Source organism: Bidens hawaiensis, unplaced genomic scaffold (assembly GCF_021521415.1).
Source record: "Bidens hawaiensis isolate Kalapana, Puna unplaced genomic scaffold, B.hawaiensis_p1.1 tig00004748_1, whole genome shotgun sequence".
Lineage (NCBI taxonomy): Eukaryota > Viridiplantae > Streptophyta > Magnoliopsida > Asterales > Asteraceae > Bidens > Bidens hawaiensis.
Window position 1 is genome coordinate 1,319,358 of NW_027491294.1, and position 24,899 is coordinate 1,344,256.

The following is a 24,899-nucleotide window of genomic DNA, read 5'->3' on the forward strand; positions in this document are numbered from 1 at the left end:
TGGGAAAGCGACCATTCCTAAATTCATGGGTTTTTTTATAAGGGCGGTAGGGGTGTTCTCAGGTACCCCATGGCAGGCAGGGTTTGCTGAGCGGGTACACCGTCGCCAAACATGCGGGCACCCGCTGAAACTTGCAATCTCGGGTTGTAGTCGCTGGCCATGAGGCTGTTGTCCATCGGCTATAAAGCCATTGCAGTTACAAAATAAGAGGTTGTTTTAACTTTTTAAATATCTCACTCTTTTCACCAGTTTGATATACCAAAATCCAATATTTTATGCACACAAAACCTGATAGTCTTCATGAATTCACAAAAATCAAATGTTGGTGGAAGCAAGAGATATTGAGAAGCCGGCTTGAAAAGAAATGGTTATAGCTCGAGAGGAAGTGGTTTACGGTCGACTCCAAATCAGTGTCAACTGTAACAAATGTTTACATAACATCAACACCCACAAATGATCATGTAACGCCAATACTTCCTACTCTCGTTGGACCGGGCCAATATTAATAGCCTTTGGAAGATCAAATGACCATGTGGACAGTGCAACGTTGGATGGAAATTTAGGGGTGTTTAACGAATCAAATTTCGAATATTCGAATCTATTTGAATCGAATTATTCAAATTTTGAAATTTTGAGGCTGGATTCGAATTCGAAATAGATTTGAAAATTCGATTAGAATTCAGAAAAGCTAATTCGATTCGATTCGAGAATGAAATTCGAATCGAATTCAGTTAAAAAAATCTAGTTCGGTTTCAATTTTTTTAACAATAAAAAGTACAAGCACATAAAATAAATAAATCGTTTAAAGTTATCATATCCTAAATATTCAAATTGTTAATGTCTAATTACATTAATTATTGACCAAAGTGATGATGAACTTTCAATTCTTAATCTCTATAACTCAAAAGATTTATGTAGTTTATCTTTTTATAAGCCTGTATATATATAACAAAAATAAAATGTGTAATTTGAATTTGAATTTCGAATCGAATTTAAAATCATAAATTCGTATTTGATTCGAAATTCGATTTCTAAAATCGAATACAAATGATTGAAAATCGAATTTTTAAATTCGAATGCGAGTCGAATCGAATATCGAGTTATTCGAGTCCGATTCGAATACTGAACACCCCAAGATGTAATTCTAATCCGAAAACGTGAAATATCGAGCAAATATTGTTAGTCTTGTAAATTTTAGATTTTATTTAAAGTGATATATGTTAATTTTAATTTCTAATGAAAGATTATTTTTATTTTTGTATTTAAAAGTATAATTTGAGTTTTATTTTTTTAAAGAAAAAAATGGTTTTAAGTTATTTGAAAGGAGTAGTGCCACTAAAGATGGAGTTCTGGGGTAATTAAAAATACAGGATTAGTGGAGTTTGATAGTACCCATAATGAACACCCTCGGTGCCCTAAATAATATAAAAACAAATATTATGAGGAATTTGGAGCATTGAAAGCTAGCAGAATAGAAAGAATGGTCCAATGCTGTGTAGTTGGCAACTGCTATGATTCAACAGATTAGACATCATGTGTATGCATAGTAAACATAGTACACCAGTTACATATAGTAAAACATAGTACCTGCAACCCAGTTATGATCTGTGCTCTTTATTACTGCCTGAATATTAATGTTGTTATGCAGGTACATTTCATTTTGGAGAGAATTACCAAAATAACCCAGGTGAGTAGAGAGATTTAAAAAATGACTATCCCTTTTAAAAACCCCCAAAACGACCCACCCGACCCGAATTTCTATGACGACCCGACAGTCGGGGTACACTATCAACAACCGGATTAAAAACTGGGATGAAAAGAGAAAAGAATGGTTGAAACAACACCCTTCATTTGGGTCGGGTTCCGAAGAACGGGTGGTTGTGATATCCGGATGTTGAATTAGGGCTCCAATCGATCATTTGGGGGTTAAATGGGTGAGAGATTCCAATTAATTTGCCCATAAAGACAAAAAAAAAAGCCATGTAGGATTTTTAATTGCCAACTCATCAAGCCACATCAGCCAAAAACTAACCCCGTTAATTATTTTTAACGGGGGATCATTAAACAAAAAACATGAAAAATGTGAGACTGCCAGGGAAATAACTCAGATGGGATAATTATTGGCCAACACATTAAAGGTGAGATTATTTTAATCAAATTCAATTCCTTAAAAATCCCCAAAATGATCTGTCCCAATTAGTGGCAAAGCTTGGACGAGTTTGTCGGGGGGGGGGGGGGGTCTATAAAAATAAGAAGTTTTCTAGGAATGGTAAAAATAAGGGTTGAAATAAAAATAAGAAATAAAAATAAGAAGGGTTGAAATAAAAATAAGAAGTTTCCTAGGAATGGTAAAAACCAACAAATTTTTGATATTTGACATTACAAATGATGGTGAAAGAACAATTCTAGGAAACCATGTCGGTTATTGGTAATTTTAAATCTCAACCATTGATTAACATAATCCAATGACTATGATTTATTCCTAGTCTTCCTAGGAAACTACTTATTTTTAGGATAACCCTCCCCTATATATATATATATATATAGGTATTGGATCATTTCAGAAGTTTTTTTACAGCGAGAAGTGCGAGAAGTGAAGGTGTAACTCCATTAATCCCTAATTTCGATTCCTTTCTTATGTGTAGATGCGTTGTGTAGGTGCATATGTATGTGTGTAGGTACGTATGTTTGTATATCTGTACGTATGTTTGTATATGTGTATGTATGTGTGTAGGTACATAGGTTTGAATCTGGCTCGGCACATTTATATGTTTGTAGGTTGGTTTGAATGCGTAATTAAGACATAAATACAACCAACCTACATATATGCATATAACATCATATGAAAGGGAGTGAAGTTAGGGATTAATGGAGTTATACATTCATTTCTCGCACTTCTCGCTGTAATATCATTTCTCGCAAGATCCATCCCCTATATATATATATAATCATATACGAGGGGGACCGGGCTCAAATTTTTAGTCGAAAAAGGGTAAATATACACTAAGTATATAAATTTTCGGGCGAAAACATGTAATTTTACTCTACTACACAAAAAAAAGTGGGGGGCCGAGCCCTCGCTAAGCTTCGCCCTTGGTCCAATTCCTGAAGCCTAAGTGAAATTTTCCAAAGGCGTGCCTAAAACTAGAGGTGTTTTGTCTCCAAGGATTGTTCGGGTGAACCCAACACGAATCTGAAAAGCAAGTCAGATCCGTGAGCCTAAACACGACACAAATTTTCAAGGGTTTACACAAACACTGGCTGTTTAACTAGAAAATTTTGTTTTATTTTAATTTTTTCATATTAATACTTTAAACTACGCACATACAATGATTGCGTTTCAACTATAAACGTAACACTCATTTTTCTTTTATCTTCTAAGTTTTTAGCATGAAATACTCAATCCATTTAAATTACGACTTGGAAATTTATAAACATACAAGGGTCATATGGTTGACCCGAACAAGACCTGTTTAGCGAAATGTGTTAGCGGGTTCAACCCGAAACTGGCCCACATCCGTTTAGACTAAACTCAAGCCCACGAGTTTCATGTTAGGTTCCTATCATGTCTGAATTTCACAAATTCAGACCCCCATTAAAAATGGGTTAGTTTAGAGAAACTGAACAGGATCAAGATTATAAAAATAAATACTTGATAAAATTTTCATATTTGAATTTAATCAATCATACGATGGTTAGAAATTACTTCAACTTGTGTTTTAATCAGCAGCAGGTTCGATGAGATTCATCTCTGTGGTCTCCATTTCCTTAACCTTTTCAAGCTGCCTTAAAAGGTCTAGCCTTTCAGGTCCATATGTAGATGGAATCTTCACAAAACAAATGAAATTCATCATTTAAATTAAAAAAAACTTTAAAAAAACTGATTTTTTTAATGTAAGAAACAATACAAACCGCTCACCAGTGACGGTACATATCTTTGTATAGCAGCCAACATTGCTGCATGCCCAACTGCAGTGACCTGCATCATCGATTCATCATATCACCCAATTAGCATGTTAGAGAGAATACATAACACAAATTGACCCATTTGTTATCACAAAGATTACAGAACTCACGGGTAGTAGCATGAGGATACCGATTGGAATAACTGATGTCAAATCGGTTAAAGTTCTTTTAAGAGCTTGTTTTTCTTTTTCAGTTAAATCATCCCCTATAAGAACCCTTCTAAGTAACCCTATAGCTGCAGCAACATCTATGGCAAGAAGTTGAGTACCCTGCAACACATCCTGATTATAGATATAATATGATCAGTCACCATTGTTTTCAGGGGTGTTTGAAGATATATGAAAGGTAATTAAGAAAGATAAATGATCGACTGAGACAAGATTCTGCATTTTTGAACCATATAACGCTTGTTTTATTTGCAAAAGAAGATGTTTGTGGAATCGATGAAACAAATATTTACATATTAGAGGTGGAAATACGTAGGGGGTGTGTATGAAACCGAAATACCCAAAAACAACCCAAAATAAACAGTTCGTTTTTATGTTTTTTTCAAAAAAAAAAATCCGGTTCAGTTTTGGTTTTGCATGTACCGAAAACCAAAAAACCAAACCGAGCCGTAAAAACGGAAACAGCTTTTATAACTGAACCATACCGAACCCGGAAAAAACAGCTTTTGTCATTAAATAAATGGATTCTGATTTTTTTTACTTTTGGAGTGTTAAGTAATCTGCAAAAGTTTTAGCCTATATGTGTAACAATCATTTAATCATTAACTACCAAAAAAGTTTAAGCCCAAAGTTTCAGGTCCAAATTAATTATTTTGGGCCTTTTCTCGACCCAAATTTCAGGACCAAAAGGCATAACCAAAAAACTGAACCCGCTGTGAAAACTGAAAACCTAAAATGCTGAAACCAAACAATTTTCAAATTCGGTTTGAGCTCAAAAGCGATCCTAACCGATGACCACCTATGCTGGCACACCCCTAGAAATATGGATGGGGTTGGAAACGCATCAAAACATGTAATACTGTATGGGCAGGAGTGGGTTGACCTGCTGACACTTTGTCTAATGTCTATTTTTACCTTTTCTTATATAAGAAGTCAACATGTTAATTATCGTTAAAAAAATAGTCCAAATCTTTCGATAAAACGATTTTAGAGGGTGTGTATATATAGATTTTGGGCAACTTTCAAACCATTTGACCCTTTTAAGTTTTAACTGAATATTTTGATTTCACACGTTTTCAATAAAACACGATCCGATCGACCCGTTTACTTTTGGGTCAAATTCCAACTTTTTAATAAATCATAATAAGTTTATGAGAGTGAAAGGGAAGTATTTACCGTGGCAGTTTCTTTAAATTTGGTTATGGACCTTCCAATTATATCATCTTCCTCCCGCACCTTAACCAATTGAACCCCTTCAGCATCTTTAGAATAATTAGCCATTTTGATATCATCCTTTACACGTATACAGAAATTAAAAATAGTTATGAACATCAGTTTCATAACAAATGTAGACAAAAACATAAACTTCATAATTTCGGGGTTATCAATAAAATCATTAGGAAAAAGAGAAAAAAAGACAAATATCATGATTCGGCATATCAACTTCTTAGTAATGAGTCTTTATAATATAAGAGGTGCCATGTTTACCCATTTTTATTGAAAACATGTCAAACAGGTTAAATGTTTAAGAAGTTAGTTCAAAATGAAATTGGCCCACAGAAAAGTCAGTCAAAAGTGCTAAGCATAAACATCCCAAACTGTCTTATTTAAAAGAACTTATATCATTATTATTATTACTGTAATTATATAGTTTTGTAATAATATTCAACACACAACTTTTACAAATACAAAAGGACCAAAACGTAATGGCAAAGAATATACAATAAATAATCACACTGAAGACAAAGAATATTGAAAAATGAAAACTTTAAACTTGATTCAGTGAAGATGAAGATACCTTGTCAAAAGAATCTGGTTCTTTCTTTAATAAAGCATATCCTCCTGAGCTAGTAAGATCAAAAACATTTTTGGTACTACTTTCAACCACCAGCCGCCTGCATTAACATTTCATATCCTATAAATGAGTCTTTAATGTAAAATGTATTTTCTGTTTTTGTGTTCACTTTCCAAGTCATTAGAGTTCTATCATTTTCTTGGTTCTTAGACAATCATTAGTCAAGTATTTATCGTCTAAATGTGTACTAGTAATGTTTTACGATTAAACTATTAGCTTGAGATAATCGTAGATTCGTAGATCAGAACAGTAGTTGGACACAATATCATTCAACTTACTCGGATATACCTAATTCTTCCATAGACTCCTGTAAGATCTTGTACCTATAAAAGAAAAATGTGCATTATTTCATCCCATAAAGACCCACTTTAATTTAATATCGTAATAAATAAAAAATAAGGCCTACCCTTTAGAAAGGAATCTTGCAGCCTTTACATTAGAAGGATTCTCAATCCATTTACTGTATCTTATAAAGCTCTGGATCCAGTGTGAACAAACATCTAAAACAGTAGAGATAGCTTCCTCATTTGGAGGACCTTTATTAGTTTTATGGCCATGTAAACTTTTGTGAGTATCAATGTCTCCTGGATAGAATGGAAGCCAGTCCAATTCTTCACATACAACCTATAAAATAATGAAAATTGCAAATCTTACTCTGTACAGTGTACATGATAATATGATATATTAATCCAAATATGCTAACCTCCACATACAGTTGATAAGAGCTTATTGATGAAAGCTGAGGATAGTATAGCACACTGCCACTAATAAGATACCTGCTTTGAAGAAAGATAATAATCAGATTTAAATTATGAATTTGCAAACTTAGATTTGTAATCTGAAAACTTTACCTGATTAATCCTTCTATGGGTTTAGGTAGCTCTTCGAAGTTGTTTGCAGATAAGAATGACTGAATTCTCCTTCCCAAAGCAATGAAGAATCCAAAAATAGCCAAATCTTTATCTAAAACCTGCAGGTGCAATAATTAAGTTAAACTATGCAACATGACTAATCTTGATATGATTCTGGAAGATTGCTTGAAACAAAAGGATAGCATGTGAAACTGTGACATACAAAATAGAAGAAAGACCCAATTTACACATTATTACCACAAATTATAAGATGACACTGAAAGAGCGATCCCAATTAGGGGAAAGCATAGATCGGTTCATTTCGGTTATGAGCTAAAACCTTCAGTTTTGGGATTTTTGTAACCAATTGGTTTCGGTTATAAACGGTTCGGTTAATTTAGTTGTTGGAAACAATGGTTCAGTTAACCAACAGCTTTGGACCTGGGTAGATTAAGCTCAATTTCAATTATTATATCCAGTTATACCTAGGGTCAAATATAATATTACCAAATTTTTTAACTTAGAAAGTAAAGTAAGCGATAACTAATAAATTATTCCTAAAAGAAACTATAACAGAACTTTTCCGACATATTATATATAGAAAAACAAAATTATAAAGGTTGGTTAGCATCGGTTAGATTTAATTGGTTTTTAAACACATATAACCATAAAGTAGGTTATAAGAAAATCATAACTAAATTATCTGTTTTTCAATTGGTTCCATTATCTGGATTTAATGCTCACCTCTAGTTCCAATAGTCATTTTCTAAAGATAAAAGCTTATATAATTTTATTTCCCTACCTCAATACTTTCAGAGGTTGTGAGTCTTGACCATATTCTCTCTCTATCAACCGCCCATTGTAACTGCTTCTGTACAAGACCCACCCAAAAGAGAACTTCAGTGCCTTGATCATCTTTCACTCTACATGCTGCAGCTCGAGGTCCAAAGTGGACCAAAAATTCTCTGTGTAAACCAATTTCTTTAATGAAACTATAAGCTTTGCGTATAGGAACAACTACTTCAACCAGCATGCCCATCAGTCTACCAGTTAACTCAGGAAGAACAGAGAAAAAATGTGTGCAAGCAACTTTTGTGGGGCCCAGTTTTGTTATTGCAGCAATGCAACTCAAGGCTAACAAGAGCAAAGATCTGTCACATGCATCCCCTGAATACAAGGAAGTGCCTGTCTTAAGACTGGATAAAGAAGCAAGTTAGCATGATGAGGTGGCAACTTTGTCATGTTTGCTTATAATGTCTATGTTTTATCATGGACGAGTTGGATGGGTTATGGGTCAAATCAAAAGTTTTATGTCAAAAGGGAATGGGGCCGAACGGGTTGAATATTGACAAAAAGTTTATTATATAACGCGTATAATTTCTTAAAACAGTTTTATATCACAATAGTATAGATTCTGTAACCTTGACACGCACAAAAAAAAGCGGGTGTGTCGCTCTGATGCGTGTTGATCCCTAACCGGTCTGTTTGGACCAATAATGAGAAAGTACTCGTTTCGGCCGTTGCCCACCCTGTCTATTTTGCCACATCTGACTGAACAAGCAAAAAGTCTGTTGAACTGCATATAAAAGGTAACTACTTACACTCCAGTAGCAGCAGCAAATCGTTGATCTTTTTCAAAATAGCTGACAAAACTGGACACCACCGAAGGCACTTGCTCAGACCAAAGCCAGTTATAGAGTTCGGGTTGCTTGTCAGATAGTGTATCCCGTATTATACTTTCCAAGGGAGCAGAAAGCTGCAATAAACTGCATAAAAGTTAAATTCAGATTAAGTAAAGGTAATGTGAGAGATTACATTATGAAATGATCGATCTATAGCTCTATACTCAAGTCATTTGCTTGGAAACATTAATGATGAACAGTAAAAAAGGAAAAATATGATGAATATAGTTGGAGCTTAAAGTGCAACAAAACAAAACCAACCTAAGTCAAACTGTCGAAACACAATTTTTATTAAATTGAGATATTCATTGACAAAAGAGTTTTGATGTATTGCCTGTATTTTGTAACTTCCATTGTTTGATTAATGCAGACTCTAAAACTAAACTGATGTACACACAGACATATGTATTGACTTTAAACACAACAATATATAAATGGTTATATCTTGTGTTTCCTCATGCAGACTTGAGATATCTAATGGATTAGTAGAAAATTACTCAAAATCCTTACCTCCTGTGAACAAAAATATTGACGTCTTGGTCTCTTCTGTCTCCACGAGATGATAATTCACATGCTGCTGACAGTAACGAATACACTGAGGCCTGAAGTCATTAGAAGTTAATCAGTTATTAGCTTTATGTCAGAATCAAGCAGTACAGTCAAAAGAGCACAACTGTGTATTTAGAAGATATATAATCTCCACTGTAGAAGTTCAAAGCAGGTTTTCATTATCATGGATATTGATTGTAGTGGCGGTGATGTGTCCATTAAGATGCATATAGTAGATTTTCTGATGAACTTGATAAACACGTGTTTACAGAAACAATGAAACTCAATGTATAAAACATATGGAATACTTCTAACTCAAAATCAACAATAAAGAGTGGCCCCATACACCATTGCTCCTAAGGGTTTGGATGAAGTCTTTGAGAACAAGAATTTCAACCTCGGGTCTAGTAGCTTACACAATCCATGTTAACCCCGAAAAGGTCAACAGGTCCAAATTTATAAAACACTGTCATTCAGCACCATTTCCATGCAATTAATGAGCAAACAGTGCCAAATATTTGGTTATAGCCACTTAAGGTTAAAAGTGGCTTGAACTAAAATACTAGTATCTAAAACTAATCTTGGTAATTGACTAGTTGGTTCACTACACAAACTGACAAAAGTCGCCAAAGTTCTATCTGTCAGCTGATACAAATATAGATCCACATTGGTTTTCTTCCAACTTGAAAGCATAACACGCAACCCTAAAGATAATTTTTTAAAATAAGGCATGTATTTGAGGCATATATCATCGAAAGAGGAAATAAAGCTGGAAAAATGAAGAGCTAGTAATTGTAATGATGGTTCAAGAATGAGTTTTAAGATTTTAACAAGAAATGTTCAAAAGGTAAGATTGGTTCTTAGAGACAATGTTGTTACGTAATAGGTTGAGCAATCTGAAAGAACAACGGACTGAAGCTGTAGAATTTCAGTTTCATATTAAATTGGCAATGCTGACTCCAATTAGCCATTCATTAGTCATCACCATTGATTTCAACTACGATATCTATATTTTTTATATAGTACAAAGAAATATAGATTATCCACTGATACCTAATAGGTTCTATTCAAAAACAGGATCCATTTTAAATATTCTATTTCAACATGACACCTAAACTTAAATCAACAAATCAGTACTTCATCAACATCAATTACGTATAATGGGAAAAAGAGAGTCAGCATAAGAAAAAACTGATACAGGTAACATATGCAGATCTGAAAACACAAACTATGCTTACTGGGGTATATGTATACACATCCACTCATGTAGGCCTATATTTATATGTCTACCATGAAGATAATGTACAAAGATCACACACATATTTGGAACAAACCTGATAAGATAAATCCTTCACAAAAGCGTTTTGGTCTATACCAAGCCAGGCAGTTGGAAACCATGATAAACTGGACTTAGAGCTCCGCTCTTTAATTGCCAGCTCATATCCCCTTGCAGCATCATGCAATGTTCGGACAAGGGCACCATTATATTCTTCATTTTCCACCACTCTCATTCCCTTTACATTCCCACTAGTACTTGCTTGAGAACTACCGTTTACTGTTGCCCCATCATCAGCAGAAGCAAATGGAAACAGGTATCGCGTTCTTCTTGACTTGTTATAGGTCAAGCAGGATAACTGAGGATCTACTGGTGAGAAACAATGACCGGGAGTCCTGTCTTCAAATAAACAAAGATTTATCCGAAACCGTTTTCTAGAATAAACCTTACGAAACACCCGGCAATCCACATCAGCTAACTTCTTGTGGAATAAACATGTTTTGAAATGTTTACATGAGTTCCATGGATTCAGATATCTGCATCATGTATGCTAAGTTAGAAAGCTAAAGTTTGACAGGTAGAAATAGTATGATTCAGTAGCCTTATGAATGCTTCTAGGGCATAAAAGAACCAAACATTCGGCGGAAAGTTCGCTTATGTTCAATTTTTTGTTCATTCAATAAATGAACGAACATGAACAATGAATTTCATTCAATTAACTAAATGAACGAGCACGGACCGAGGGCATGTTTGTTCAATTGTGTTTGTGAATGTTCGATAATGTGTTCATTTAAGGTTTCCAATACTTTTTAATGACTTTTCTAATCTTATATGTATATAGATTTAAGCAAAACTATTAACTATATAATAACAAAAATATATATGAGTATTATGTCATCATCATCATCATCGTACTCAGTATATCCCACCAATAGCAATGCTATGGTAGGGTCTGAGGAGGGTAAGATGTAGACAGCCTTACCTCTATCCCATAGGGATAGAGAGGCTGCTTCCGGTGAGACCCCCGGCTCGATAGTAGTTTTGCATCAAGCCTTGGACATAAGGCACATAGCACTCAATCATCGGGACACCGGCTGATCGGTGCATGTGCCCTTGTCTTTCGGCTATCAACGCCACCACATGATGCCTGATTAACCTTCCGCCACTTTTAACGTTATTTTCACGAGATTAGTAAAATAACGTCAAAATTAGTGCAATTTTACTTTTGCCCACCCGAGGGTTCACACATATATACATTATATGCGCGCACCGCAAGCAGGGCGTATATATGAGTATTATGTGATTACTTTATATGTAAAACTAGCATATGAATATGAATGTTAAAATGAAAAACACCAACACAAACTTGGTAGCCGGACGGAACCATTGACACGGACTGTTCTCAGTTAGCCAAATCAAATAAAGCGTGTTCATGCCTGTTCGTTTGTTATACAAACAAGAAATTTCGTGCGTGCGGTTAGTTGTTCGTGAACCATTCTCTTGTCCGTTAAAAGCTTAACATGATCAACGAGGCCTTGTTCGATTCGGTTGATTTACAGCCCTCATTACTTCATTAACTATGTGTTTCTCAGACAATAAGCTAGGGTAGGGTTTGATTCAAATAACTATCGAAGTGGTTAAATAAGAAGACCTAATAACAAACTCCATTGATGTAATTGCAATCCATGATATCTTATGATATTCACGATTCAAGCTGAAGAAACGTGGATCGACTTACTAGTAGACGATCAACTTTCCTCGGGTATGAGTGTGCTATATCACCGATGGTTTTCCGGAGTATGAATTCTTCCACCTACAAAACGAGCAGCACCTTGAACTTACCCCTCAGAAAGGGACAGAGGGGTCCTCTTTGGGGTAACCCTCCGGTGTGAGAATAAGATATTGTAGGAGAAGATAATAATAATCTGAAAGTGAGTAAGGACTTAGAATATATTTTCTTGCTTACCTCCCCTTGTGGAGGTGGTGTGGTATTTATAGTGTTAGGGTTTCCAATGATTGGGCTCAGACACAATTAGGGCCTTTTTGGCCTCCTCCTATTGCTTCGCGCCACGTGTCCTTAGGACACCTGGTGCTTTTTCATTGATTATTCTCTGACCAAGGTATTTCACCTGACCCATGTGCAATCACGTGGTAGCACATGGGTTTTGCTGAGTTGTCCACCTTTCATTGGCAGCTGTCAACATCAGCATATTCTTTATTCCTTAAAGGATACCTTCTGGAAGGTTGTCTGATGAGCACAATCATGGTTGTCCTTATCCTGATTTGGATAAGGACGTGGTTGATTATGTGCATGTGTGATATGCGCCTATCCTGGGGATGCGCGAGGTCTTCTCTTTATTCTCACGCGCGGATGTTTCATGCGCAGATGTGATATGCGCAAGCATATGTAATATGCGTGAGCATATGTGATATGCGCCACGCGCAGATGTGATATGCGTGAGCATATGATGCGTGAGCATATGTGATACGCGCCACACGCAGATGCGCCACGCGCAGATGTGATATGCGTGAGCATATATGATGCGTGAGCATATGTGATACGCGCCACACGCAGATGCGCCACCCGCAGATGTGATATGCGTGAGCATATATGATTCGTGAGCATATGTGATACGCGTGAGCATATGTGATGCGTGAACATATGTGATATGAGTGAGCATATGTGATATGCGCCACGCGCATAGGCTTTGGCTTTGTGTCTTCATGACATCCTGATTCCAAGCCTCTTGTCTATATCTTGTGGGTTGACCCGCCCCGCTCGATGTTAAGGCGGGTGCATACCTCTTCACAAGCTTATCCAACGAATAATGTGTTAAGACTTAGATATTCACAATTCAACCATATCGACGGTAAGTAACATCGCAATCAACTAGTATAAGTGTATGACAAGTATAAACTATCGAATTGCGTCTAATTTCAGTTAAAGCAGTTACTAATCAACGGAATAAGAAGATAAAAACAAGTAAAGCAAAAACAGTTGCATAATTAATAATAATAATAATAATAAGCGTATAATAATCTAAGAATTGAAATGAAAAAGAGAGAAAGAGAGAATGAATACTTAGTTCTAGCAATAGAACGTTGGCGGCAAACGGTGGGAAGAAGGTGAGGAGGAGGAGGTGGTTGAGAAGTGGTCATTTGATCATATAAGAAGAATGTAGAAATCACTCGCCGGTGATATTACGACGGCAGAAGGAGGTAACAGGATAAGGAGAACGGAGTGATACGCGGAATAGCCACGTCGTGTATATTATTAACGATTTATTTACAACAAGATGTGACTGAGTGATTGATAACTGATAAGACCAAAATGTCGGGTCGGGTCGGGTTGGGTTATGGATACTTTCCGGTTCGGTTTAGCCGGTGGGTCGTCCGTGGTGGTGGAGAGACTATATTAAAATTTTGCCCCTTCGGTTTGGTGGATAACTAGGTATGGTAACGTGTGATGTTTTTTCTGTCTGGAAACATGCTGAAGTCTGAATTAATAATATGTTTCCATCCTAATGGTTCATTAAGATGTAAATAAACAACCCCTCATACACACTTATATAATTTGTGTCTCATACCTGTCAAGTATCGATTACTCAATACATATAGTCGCAAGCATTGTCTACTTTTATTACAGTTGCTTGATTGATGTACACACAAGTTACAACAACCATTGCATTGATTATTTTCTTCATTAGTATATTCTCGTGTTTTCATTATTCAGGAGATTTTTTCTTGACTGTTTATAACCCTAAAAGGACGGCACCCATCAATTAATCGTGCTTAAGCAAAGTTTCCGGCAATGCTCAATTCTTAACTCGTCAAATCATACTATATGGGTTGTTTGGATATTGAGCTTTTTAGCCGGATGTGGTGGGAAAAACAATACATATTTTTACGGTCAAACTATAGATTTTTTTTGTTTTTTAACTATCAATCAAGAATTTTATTAAGGATCAAAACTGACTTAGCAAAATGCTACGCCAAGCAAAAACAAAAACAGTGTCAAATACAAATAACAAAAACATCACCCATCCTATCGATCCACCCTCACAGATTGTCAATATCAAACTCTCTCCACCTTTCTCACGTTAATCCAAAGCTTTTCAACCTATCACAGATCCATAAGAAGCTTGTCGATTTAATTACCGCTATTACATTTTGCACATGGGCCGACTTCCCCTCAAAAGCTATCGGCTGTTCCAAATACACCACATCGTTAAAACAACTTGCATGGAACATCTTTATTTTCCGGGTAGGAAGATGATAAAACTTTTGTATAAATCATCAATAGAAAACTCGAAAATAATATGTACCTCACACCAACTAGTGATCTCGTTCTACATCGATTGAGCATGAAATTATTAGGTGTTTCGTTGTTTCCTCGTCTTCCCCATGTACCAGACACCAAAGTGACTCAACTGGAACATTCCACATGACCAAAGCAACTAGCGCTAATATTCTTTACATTTCCACCCTTCCACCCTCAACGTTGTGTTCCCGAGTTAACTTAACGAAAGAAAAGAAAGGAAAGGAAAACTTTCTTTTCCTTTCCTTTCCATTTTGGAAAGAAAACTTTCACCCATTAAAACCTTATATTTCCTCCACTTTTCCTTTCCTTTCTCCCCTTAAATGAAATTTGGGAACACAGGTGTCACACCCCGACCAAAGGCGGCGGAACATGTCGGGGTGCAACAGATTGCCCAAAAACACAAGACACTATTTATAGTAACAATATTTAATCAGCTCATTTATTTCATAAATCAATAATCAACACATCTCGTTCACACAAATAAATTGAATACAAGTAACATTTATAAATGAAGACTTGTGAAAAGAATTTATAACAAAATGAAGGAAAAATGGTTTAAATTCTTGAAACGTAATAATAATGTTTTAAGATTTAAAGGTGGAAAAATCGCGCATGAACCATTATGACTTAATATTCCGACACTAAAAACATTTTTACAAAACTACTGTGTTGGGGTCTAAACATGTGCATGTACCGCCGCGTCTTTTTCATGTTTTCGACTCAAATAACGATTGTAACAAAAATAATAAATCGGAATACAACGTCATGTCAAAACACTAGTCCACGAAACACCGCGGTCCTATTGTTTCAACACCAAAAATTAGGATGGCGAGCGGAACGCTCGCATTCGACTACTTAAAGTGGTCATCTCATATGAGACAATCTTTAAGGAGATTTGAAACAACGGGATCAAAGTTAAGCTCGTGATCCATAAAACACAATAAAAACTAATGTTTTTGCGTTTTAAGGTAAGGATACCTTTGAGTACTATGAAAGTGTGTGTGTGTATGTGTATATTTATGATTTGATAAAATAAATAACTATGTAAATAAACAAGTGTATTGAACAATCAAGTAGGGCAAACACGTATAGGCAACACGTATAAGGACCCTAAAGTAAAGATTATACTAGGTCGTTACGTCTAACCGCTTATCCTATAGTCTTATGGCTCTGATACCAATCTGACACACCCCGACCCCTGCCGGCGCCACCTCCGGCCACCACCTCCCACTGCATCACCACCATCTCAGCCACCCCCTCAACCCGACACCACCACCCCTCGTTTTTCCGGCGAGCCCCCTATCCCCGGCGAGCCCTTTCCCTCTTCCGGCCGCGTTTCCAGCGAGCAGCCCTCCGCTCTCTCTCCCTCGGCTCTCTCCGTCTCTCACTCTCTACGTATCTCTCTCTCTCTCTCTGATGCGTTTTTCCCTCGCGCCTCCGGTGGCTATAATGGGCTCCGACGACCCTAGTTTCCACCTCTCCGGCAGCCTTCATCTCCGACGACCATATTTACAACTAATTGGTAAATTAACAATTGTGGGTTTAATTATGAGTTTAATTAACAAATTGTTATCTTGGTTCGGTTGGTTGGTATGTTGGTTGTTGAACTAGAGGTCACGGGTTCGAGTCTCATCCTAGACCGGTTTTAGTATTATTTTTATACTTAACAAATTTATTGCTACTATTAGTACTAATATCAATACATAAAAATTATTATTAGTATTATTGTGTATAACATACTATTATATTTATTTATTATCAATAGTATTATCATTATTATTATAAATATTAAAGTTGTTATTATTATTATTAATGATCATATTAATATTATCTATTAAAATCATATTTTTATCATAAATTATTAGCAATAATATTATTATATTTATTTTTGTGAACTCGTTTATAAATCGAACCAACATCGAGTATGATATCAATATTTACTACCAATATTATTTATTATTATTATTATTTTTATCAACAACACTTTAATTAATACTAAGATTTTTATTCTTTAACTATTATTATTATTAGTATTAGTATTATTAATAATAATTATTGTTATTAATATTACCATCATTATCTTATATATATATATATATATATATATATATATATATATACATATTTTAAAATTATTATTATCATTACTATCTTTATCATTAATAATATTGTTACAAGCTTTATTATCAATTCATTTTTATAAAACCGAATTTTTGATTTAAACCCGTCTTGTTTCTATTTAATATTAGTTAAGTTATTTAAAAGCCCAATAAAATAATATTATTTTATTTTAAATTATCAATTAAGTATAAGTCCCAATCATTAGCAAATTAACCGGTAATCCGATTAACAACCGAACCTTCTTGTCCAATGTTTCAAATGTAATTTCAACTAAAGTTCAAGTTCATTAATATATCTTATTTATTCGTTTTCAATTAGCTTTCAAGTCGGACTCATTCGTTTCGTTCACAAGCTTTCTATATGTCGATCATTTATTAGTTCTCAATTCGTCAATCGAGGTGAGTAACTTCATACCCCGTTTTCTATCTTACATTTTGGGGTGACATTTCATACTTATCAAACTAAATGCTTTATTTACTTGAATCTTAAACCCACAAACGTGATTGTATACCTTACTTAAATAATTGCTCGATTTGGTGTTCTATGCTTACATGCTTATGTGTTTATCGCTTTTGGATGGTGGAACTATAAATCCTAGTCCATTTGGCAACCCCTCATGGCAATGTGTCGTTAACGTAATGCAATTAACGATAACTATAAAATCCTAGACTACTTGGCAACCCCTTGTAACTAGGTGGCACTAATGTGTTTAGCGATTGTCAATTTATCCAAATCTAGTGCTTTTATATATTGTTTTGTATACAAATTTTGTGGCTTTTCTTACTATATACTATTGTTGATCAAACTTATGAATTGCTCACCAACCTTTGTGTTGACAAACTTTATTTTATGAAATGTTACAGGTTTGACTTCTGTTGACTCGAGGACTTAACAAAAAACGTTACCGAGACCATTAAGGTATTAGTAAAACGAACAATATAATTGTTACTTGTATTCAAATTGTTTGTGTGAACGAGATGTGTTGATTATTGATTTATGAAATAAATGAGCTGATTAAATATTGTCACTTTAAATAGTGTTTTGTGTATTTGTCAAATCACGTTGCACCCCGGCATGTTCTGCCGCCTTTGGTCGGGGTGTGACAACAAGTTTTGAACTTTCCATTCCTTTCTTTCCTTAAAAAAAATTAAACTTGGGAACATTCTCATATCTATCTTTCCATCCATTTCCTTTCCTTTCTTCTCTTAAGTGAAACTCGGGAACGTAGCGTCAAAGCCAAGATCCCAATCTTTATTATTCCACTCAAACAAATAAGCCTCTATATCACCCGACCTAGTTGATAAATCCAGTTTTAACCGAAAAACCATTACCTTGGTCTAAGCCCCAAAATAGTCTAGCCTCGCCTAGTTGATAAACCCACTTTTAAACTATGGATATTATTAATTAATGAATTTGTTTTTTTTAAACGGCTTTTGTTAATTACTATTTTAAATTTAAAAAGAATATATTAATATCTATTCTATTCCATTGTAATTCCATTCTCTCTCAAACAACTGAAAAGAAAAAAAGAAACCCTAGGTAGGCAGATGGAGCGAGCGATCGATACGATAATGTCTGATGAAATCTGTGAGCTATTACCATCGATGATGAACTTGGGTGATCATGATCATGATCATGAAGAAGAAGAAGAAGAAGAAGAAGAAGAAGAAGAAGTTGTTGTTGGGAGTGAACAAGTCATCGACTGCCAAAAAGAAAAACAAATCAAAAGCATTGAAGAGGAATTTATGGGGTCTGGATTTTCCCGAGGAAGGCATTATAAGTCAGCCAAGGCCGCTGCTTTTGCTCACGACTCTTCAATGCTTTCGAGTTCTTCTTCTTTTTGGCAACCGATGATCACTTGTTTACACCCAACAACTTCTTCTTATTCTCATCATGATCATGATCATCCAAGTTCATCATTGCTGGAAATAGCTCACAGATTTCATCAGACATTATAAGATCAATCGCTCGTTCCATTTACCTACCTGGGGTTTCTTTCCTTTTGTTGGGATGGAATAGAATAGAGGTAGGTTGATCTTAATATAGTTGTGAGCTAACTTAACTTCACGTGCAAAAATACCGGATGCCGGTTAGGATCGATTTCTCCAACACGACAAAGCAGTGTTGGAGGTTTACGGGCTTGAAGCTAGACTTAATTTCCCCCACCGCTGCTTCCGGATCAACAACATTAACATTGATGAAGAAAATAAAAAGGAATGTATGTCTAAATGAGTAGTTAGTTATCTACTGAGTATATATTAACAACAAGATATTATTATATTATGAAACTAATGTTAATTAAACTCCTAATCATACTTCAGCTTAATACTAGCTTGGAAGTTATATGATTTCAAAACACAAATGTGCAAGTGATTATAGGTGCAGCCCGAACGTGCTGACCTACAACAACTTGCTTGGTAGCCACCAACCGGATGGTCGATCATGACCCTTTAGTTTAAACTTTAAACCATCATCTTTTGACACATTTATGTTTCTAGCTTTTTTCTGCTAACTTTACATTCACTTTGACCATACTCATTCAATATGATACTTGAAGCAAAATGCATTTATTTATTTATAGTCTGCAATCTATGCAAAGGGACTGGCTGGCTAGTTAAGGATGAAAACACACAAATGGCTTCTCTATTAGCTAGTATCAGCATCAGCACTATTGCATAAGAAATTTATTATTATGTTTATAAATCAAATCTCAAGTTTCAACAAAGATGGTACCATTTACACTAATCCAATTATAATATCACCAAACCCAATTCAGCCTTCTAACCAAGAATTTTAAATAACAACTGTAATCTTCAGCATCCTTCACTAGTAGACTGAGGACCTTCACTTCTACACAAGACCGAGAATAACTAATCCGCATTCTCAACCTTTTGACTGCTTCCCAAATTCCAGTTATCTCGGATTTCATTAATCCCATCAAGATTGTTACCACCTGTTTTTGTCTCCATGATAGGGTCTTCAAGTAATTCTTTAATTATTTTGATAACTATATAAACCTTGGCAGTAACAATATATTAGTCCAGAAGCAAATGAGTCTCAAAATAAGTGGAAGTGGGCTCTGGACAACAAGGGTAACGTCTTCCTTAGAAATTGGGCTAATGGGCTAATTGCAAGATGACTTCCAAGTTCCAATTTCCATGATAAATAAATGCTCCCTTATCTATTTACAATTATTTACCATATCATGCTCTTTATTATCTTATATATTAGTAAGTTTCTGGGGTATATTTTAACGCCCTGGGCGTTAAAGCTGATTTTGCAAAGGTTAATGAGTTGGGTTTCACTTCCTTCATGGATTAAGAGGTGTTAAAAGTAAATTGGGTTAAAGTGTTAAGGACTTTAAAATCTTCTATACTCACACACAATAATTTAATAATTGTTTTTAAATTAAATTAAAAGAGTTAAGCCGGGTTAAACCATTTCCTTTTTGTAAGACGGAGTAAAAAGAGCTAAAGTGGATGATGTGACGCCTAGATATAGTTTATCAAGAAATAAGAACATCTCGGTTTTAAATGTATTAACAACACATTATAAATAAGTCTACACATCATTTGGTTTCATTTTAAAAGTGTTCATATAAACTGAAATGCATCCCAAGAAATAAGAACATCTTGGTTTTAAATGTATTAATAATACATTATCTAATTAGTATATTTAAAAAGTTTGGTAACACAAAAGATTTTTTATTAGTTTAGTTTTATTTTTATGTAAATCATTTTAAAACTTTAAAAATTGTGATAACTTGGTGTGTTGGTTGTTGATATTTTTGTTAGAGCTTACCAAAGGAAATTGAGAAAATGAGTGTGCAAGTTCAAGTCCCATCTCCAGAAGGTTTTATATTTTTTGTTGTCATGTGGAGACTTGCTCAACGATCAGAAACTAAGCATGTACCTGTTACTACATATGGGTCTTGTCGCGCTTCGCCCTATACGTTAACGAATGCGCGTCCCCTAGCTGGATTGGAAGTTGATGTTTGCCCTTGATTTTGTCGTTTTACTACATCGGGATTCGATGTCGCATCGTTATGTTTTACCGATCACATAAACGTCATTTTAAATATGTTATTTTTCGTATCATAAGCTATACGAGGGCCGCTAATATACCATACAAGTCGGTTGTCCACCTCAACGTGTGTTTTTTTCCTTTAAATATGTTAATTTGATGTATCTGGGTGTCGACGAATTAATTTTATTATGCTTAGTTCCAGTTACATAACCCGATGCCGACCGAATTTGTGTTGGCATATAAACAGCCAAACATCACCGGCCCGACGCAACGCGCCGGGTAAGTCACCTAGTTATAAATAAATGTAACACTTCATTTGGTTTCAGTTTTAAAAGTGTTCATATAAACTGAAATGCATCCATCGATGGGCCAAAATGTGATATATCAGTCTGAGAGATCAAAAATTCAAAACTATAAATGTGACTCTTTGGGTATTTCAAAAATAAAACTTTGTGAGTCGCTATAAAACACCATTAATGGAGAGCATAAAATAAAAAACTATTGACAGTATATCTTGTTAAACTTTCAAAAATAGATCAAAAATTAATATTATATAGAAATAGAAGGTTTTGCTTAACTCAAGTGACTCTTTTCTTCTTTTTTTCATTACCCCAAACATCAATACATTTGTTACATGTGAAATTTTGTTGGTTATGGTTGTTAAGCTTTTAAACTAATTTTCTAAATTAACTAGTAAATTCTTTTTATGAGCAATGGTGTATAATGGTATAAAGATGTTTTTGTCTTAAGCTTGTCAAATATAAACACGACCAAATAGGATAAATCTCAATTATCCAATAAACAAATCCTGTTGACTTTTGACCAATGATATGTACCATGAGACATTAGTCAGTCTAATCTAATGACTTGTGTAATGTCCCAGTCGATTTTAATAATATTGTTGTCAATACCTTTGGTCATCAGTCAACTTTCACTCTTCTCAAACTCCAAAGGGCAATTTCGTCATTTCACCATCCAAACCAACTATTTATACTCGAAACTGCAAAACCTCAAGCTACACGAAACCTTAAATTAAACCACCGGAAAAAACATCACAACCAACATGTCTAACTCTAAAACCACCGGAATCACTTCTTTACCGGCCGACATAATCGAGTCCCATGTTCTTACTAGACTCGACGGACAAACGTTAGCCGCCGTCAGCTGTGCCTCCGCCGCCGTACACTCCATGTCGGAAACTAACCACCGGCTGTGGTCGGATGTATGCCACTCCACGTGGCCGTCAACTTCCGGTGAGATTGTGACCGGAATCATTTCTGGTTTCTCCGGTAACGGACACCGGGAGTTTTACTCTCAGGCGTTTCCTTTACCCTCACCGGACCCCACCATCATAATCCCGACATCGTCACCACCAAGAGGCGATAAATTAATCAATCGTAAGCAGTTTTATGACATAACTAATCACGCTTAAATATAGAGAATTATATTATATTGTATTTTGATCAGGTGTTTATATATCAGCTCCCTTTTACTATTTTTATTAATTAACTTTTGCTAATATATAAAAAAAGGGCAAACATGACGTTACAATGTTTTTGTTTTTTATCTACCTTTCGATATAATTTTTATTGAAAACATGCAGTTTCGTATGAAGTATTATATATCAATATGTTGATATAACTCTGTTTTTATAAAGTTTATTATTATATTGAAAGGTAGATTAAAAATTAAGACCACACAATGTCATATTAAGTATTTTTATATAATATTATACGTTATAGGTTATAAAAGAAAAATAAAAATATATATTAATGAAAGTGAAATCAATTAGTGCAACTATTAAAACCCTGGGGTACATAGTAGCACCCATTTCTATATAGTAATAAATAACACTAAAGTTGTATAACTTTCAAATATGATAATGATATAACTAGTGAGGGGTACGGGGTTCAAACTTCACTATCACCATTTTAAATAGAAGATATGAGAGATCGATGATCATGGTTTGTCCGAGTCCTGATCTCACCCGGTTTTATAGGACCCTCGCTGTCGTGCCATTTGTCGGGCGTGGGGGTCAGGTTTTATCCGGAAAATCCCTCAATAGGTGGACCGCCAGGGGCTCCGTGTGTCCGGACTCGTGACCGGTTCGGACTACCTTTAGCCAATAAGGACCACGTAAAAAGTACCTGACGTTACTTTGTTGGTCGTTTAAAAAAAGTTTCTAATCTTGATATATGTACGTTGAAGCACACTTGGATCCCTTTTTAGATATGACAATTATGTAACTAGTTAAAAACTTTAATATTTTAATATTTGTAGCAAATGTATATAGGGAATAATATTATACTTGAATCCCTAGATCAGGCCCGGCTCCGAGAAAGCAAAAAAAAAAAATTGGGCCGAAGGCGAAAATTTTTTTGATTTTTTTGGGCCTCAAGTAAAAAAAGTTTTTGGTTGGGTTCAAAAAAACTTTTATTTAAAAATATGATTAAATATGCATCAAATGAGATTAGAACACACAACCTTTTGGTTGGGAGTAATATCATTTGCCACTAGACCAAATTATTGGTTATGTAATTGAGTTTAAACAATAAATACACATATTGTATTTAATAAAAAAAATAATAATTAAAAAAAAATAAAAAAAATTCGGGCCTATCGGGTGTCGGGCCTATGGCGGTCGACCATCTTGCCATGGCCCAAGGCCGGCCCTGCCCTAGATATGATAATTATATAACTAATCTTTGGTATTTATGTGTTGCAGTGACGTCGACACGATTAATATCCGCTGTGGACATTTACCACCGTAACAAACTAATTTTCACAAAAACCGAAGAAACCGAAACCGTCTCGGGTTGGTTCCAATGCTCACCATTCCGAATCGACTTGCTAGACCCAAAAGACATGGTTCCAACCGAGATACCACACCCGGACCAAGACGCCACGTGTACATCTCTAACCAACGACATGGCACTAAGTTGGATATTAATCGACCCCAACTCCAAACGCGTTGTCAACCTCTCCTCCCACAGACCGGTCTCAGTCCAACGCCACTGGTTGACTGGCGACGTACAGATGCGTTTCGCATCCGTACTCGCAGATGACAACCACCCGCACTCGGAGTTGGTGCAGGGCGCGGTGGTTGTCAACTGCGGCCGGTCCGAGGGAGGGGAGATGCAAGTGCGGGAGTTGAGTATGCAAATAGAGGACATGGATGGGAAACATTTAAATGGGAGGGACAGTTTGGTAATTTTACAAAGGGTTATGGAGGGTAAAAGAGGAAATGGTGTGAATAAAGAGAAAGAAGCAAAGAATAGATACAAGAAGTTTGAGGAAATGAAGAGAATGAGAAGAGAGAGAAAGTTGAGGGTAGAAGAGACATTAGACACTTTATCTGTGGTTTTTGGGTTATCAGTTTTTGCAGCTTTGTTTTTTATTTTTTGTTGAATATATATTATTAATTATAACTAAAAACAATGTCAAAGGTAATTAATTTATATAACTTATGTTATATAAAGTGAGTATATTTTTATTTATTTAAATGTCATATAACTAATTTTTTTATTAAATTTAATAAACCATAAAACAGAATACATATACATCAGAGTTGGTTTTGTGTCCCTTTTAACATTATGTTGAAATTAGTAGACGTCATCAAATAACCATTTCCTACTTTTATGTAATTAATATTGAGAACGATTTTCTTATTTTAAAACTTTTGTTATGACTTATTTCAAAAAATACACACACGCGCGTGTGTGTATATATATATTAAAAAGATCCAATACACTAATCCTTAACGTACGTCGTACATTAACGTACGCGAATCCCGTTTTTCACGAATCGATCCATGAAATCACATCCCAACATCTCGGAATCGTCAATACATATCCAATTAATCATTGGTTAACCGAAAAAAACAGTTTTGGATCGTTAATCGATCAATTTTTTACTTTTTTCACAAAGACCGTTTTCTGAGCGTTTTAAGTTTTTGCCTTTAGGCGTCTCGCGTACCTCTCGTACGTTAAGCATTAGCATACAGTATCTCTACCATATATATGTGTGTGTGTGTATATTAGTTATTTACGATGACAACCCTACACTCTTATAAAAATATCGTCAAT

The 24,899-nt window shown here is 35.2% G+C and overlaps 2 protein-coding genes across 2 annotated transcripts; one reads left to right on the forward strand and one right to left on the reverse strand.

Moving 5' to 3' along the window:
- Window positions 1-3,368: 3,368 nt before the first annotated feature.
- LOC143627982 (uncharacterized) lies at window positions 3,369-13,610 on the reverse strand. The gene is made up of 14 exons (XM_077097683.1): window positions 13,429-13,610; window positions 10,405-10,882; window positions 9,032-9,123; window positions 8,441-8,605; window positions 7,642-8,035; window positions 6,840-6,958; window positions 6,692-6,764; window positions 6,395-6,612; window positions 6,267-6,311; window positions 5,932-6,028; window positions 5,310-5,426; window positions 4,077-4,247; window positions 3,920-3,979; window positions 3,369-3,827 (listed from the first exon to the last, which is right to left on the reverse strand). The coding sequence occupies exons 1-14, from the start codon at window positions 13,503-13,505 to the stop codon at window positions 3,720-3,722; spliced, it is 2,214 nt and encodes a 737-aa protein (XP_076953798.1). The 5' UTR covers window positions 13,506-13,610; the 3' UTR covers window positions 3,369-3,719.
- An 8,245-nt stretch (window positions 13,611-21,855) lies between these two features.
- Window positions 21,856-24,267, forward strand: LOC143627921 (putative F-box protein At2g36090). The gene is made up of 2 exons (XM_077097636.1): window positions 21,856-22,211; window positions 23,540-24,267. The coding sequence occupies exons 1-2, from the start codon at window positions 21,878-21,880 to the stop codon at window positions 24,220-24,222; spliced, it is 1,017 nt and encodes a 338-aa protein (XP_076953751.1). The 5' UTR covers window positions 21,856-21,877; the 3' UTR covers window positions 24,223-24,267.
- The last annotated feature ends 632 nt before the right edge of the window (window positions 24,268-24,899 follow it).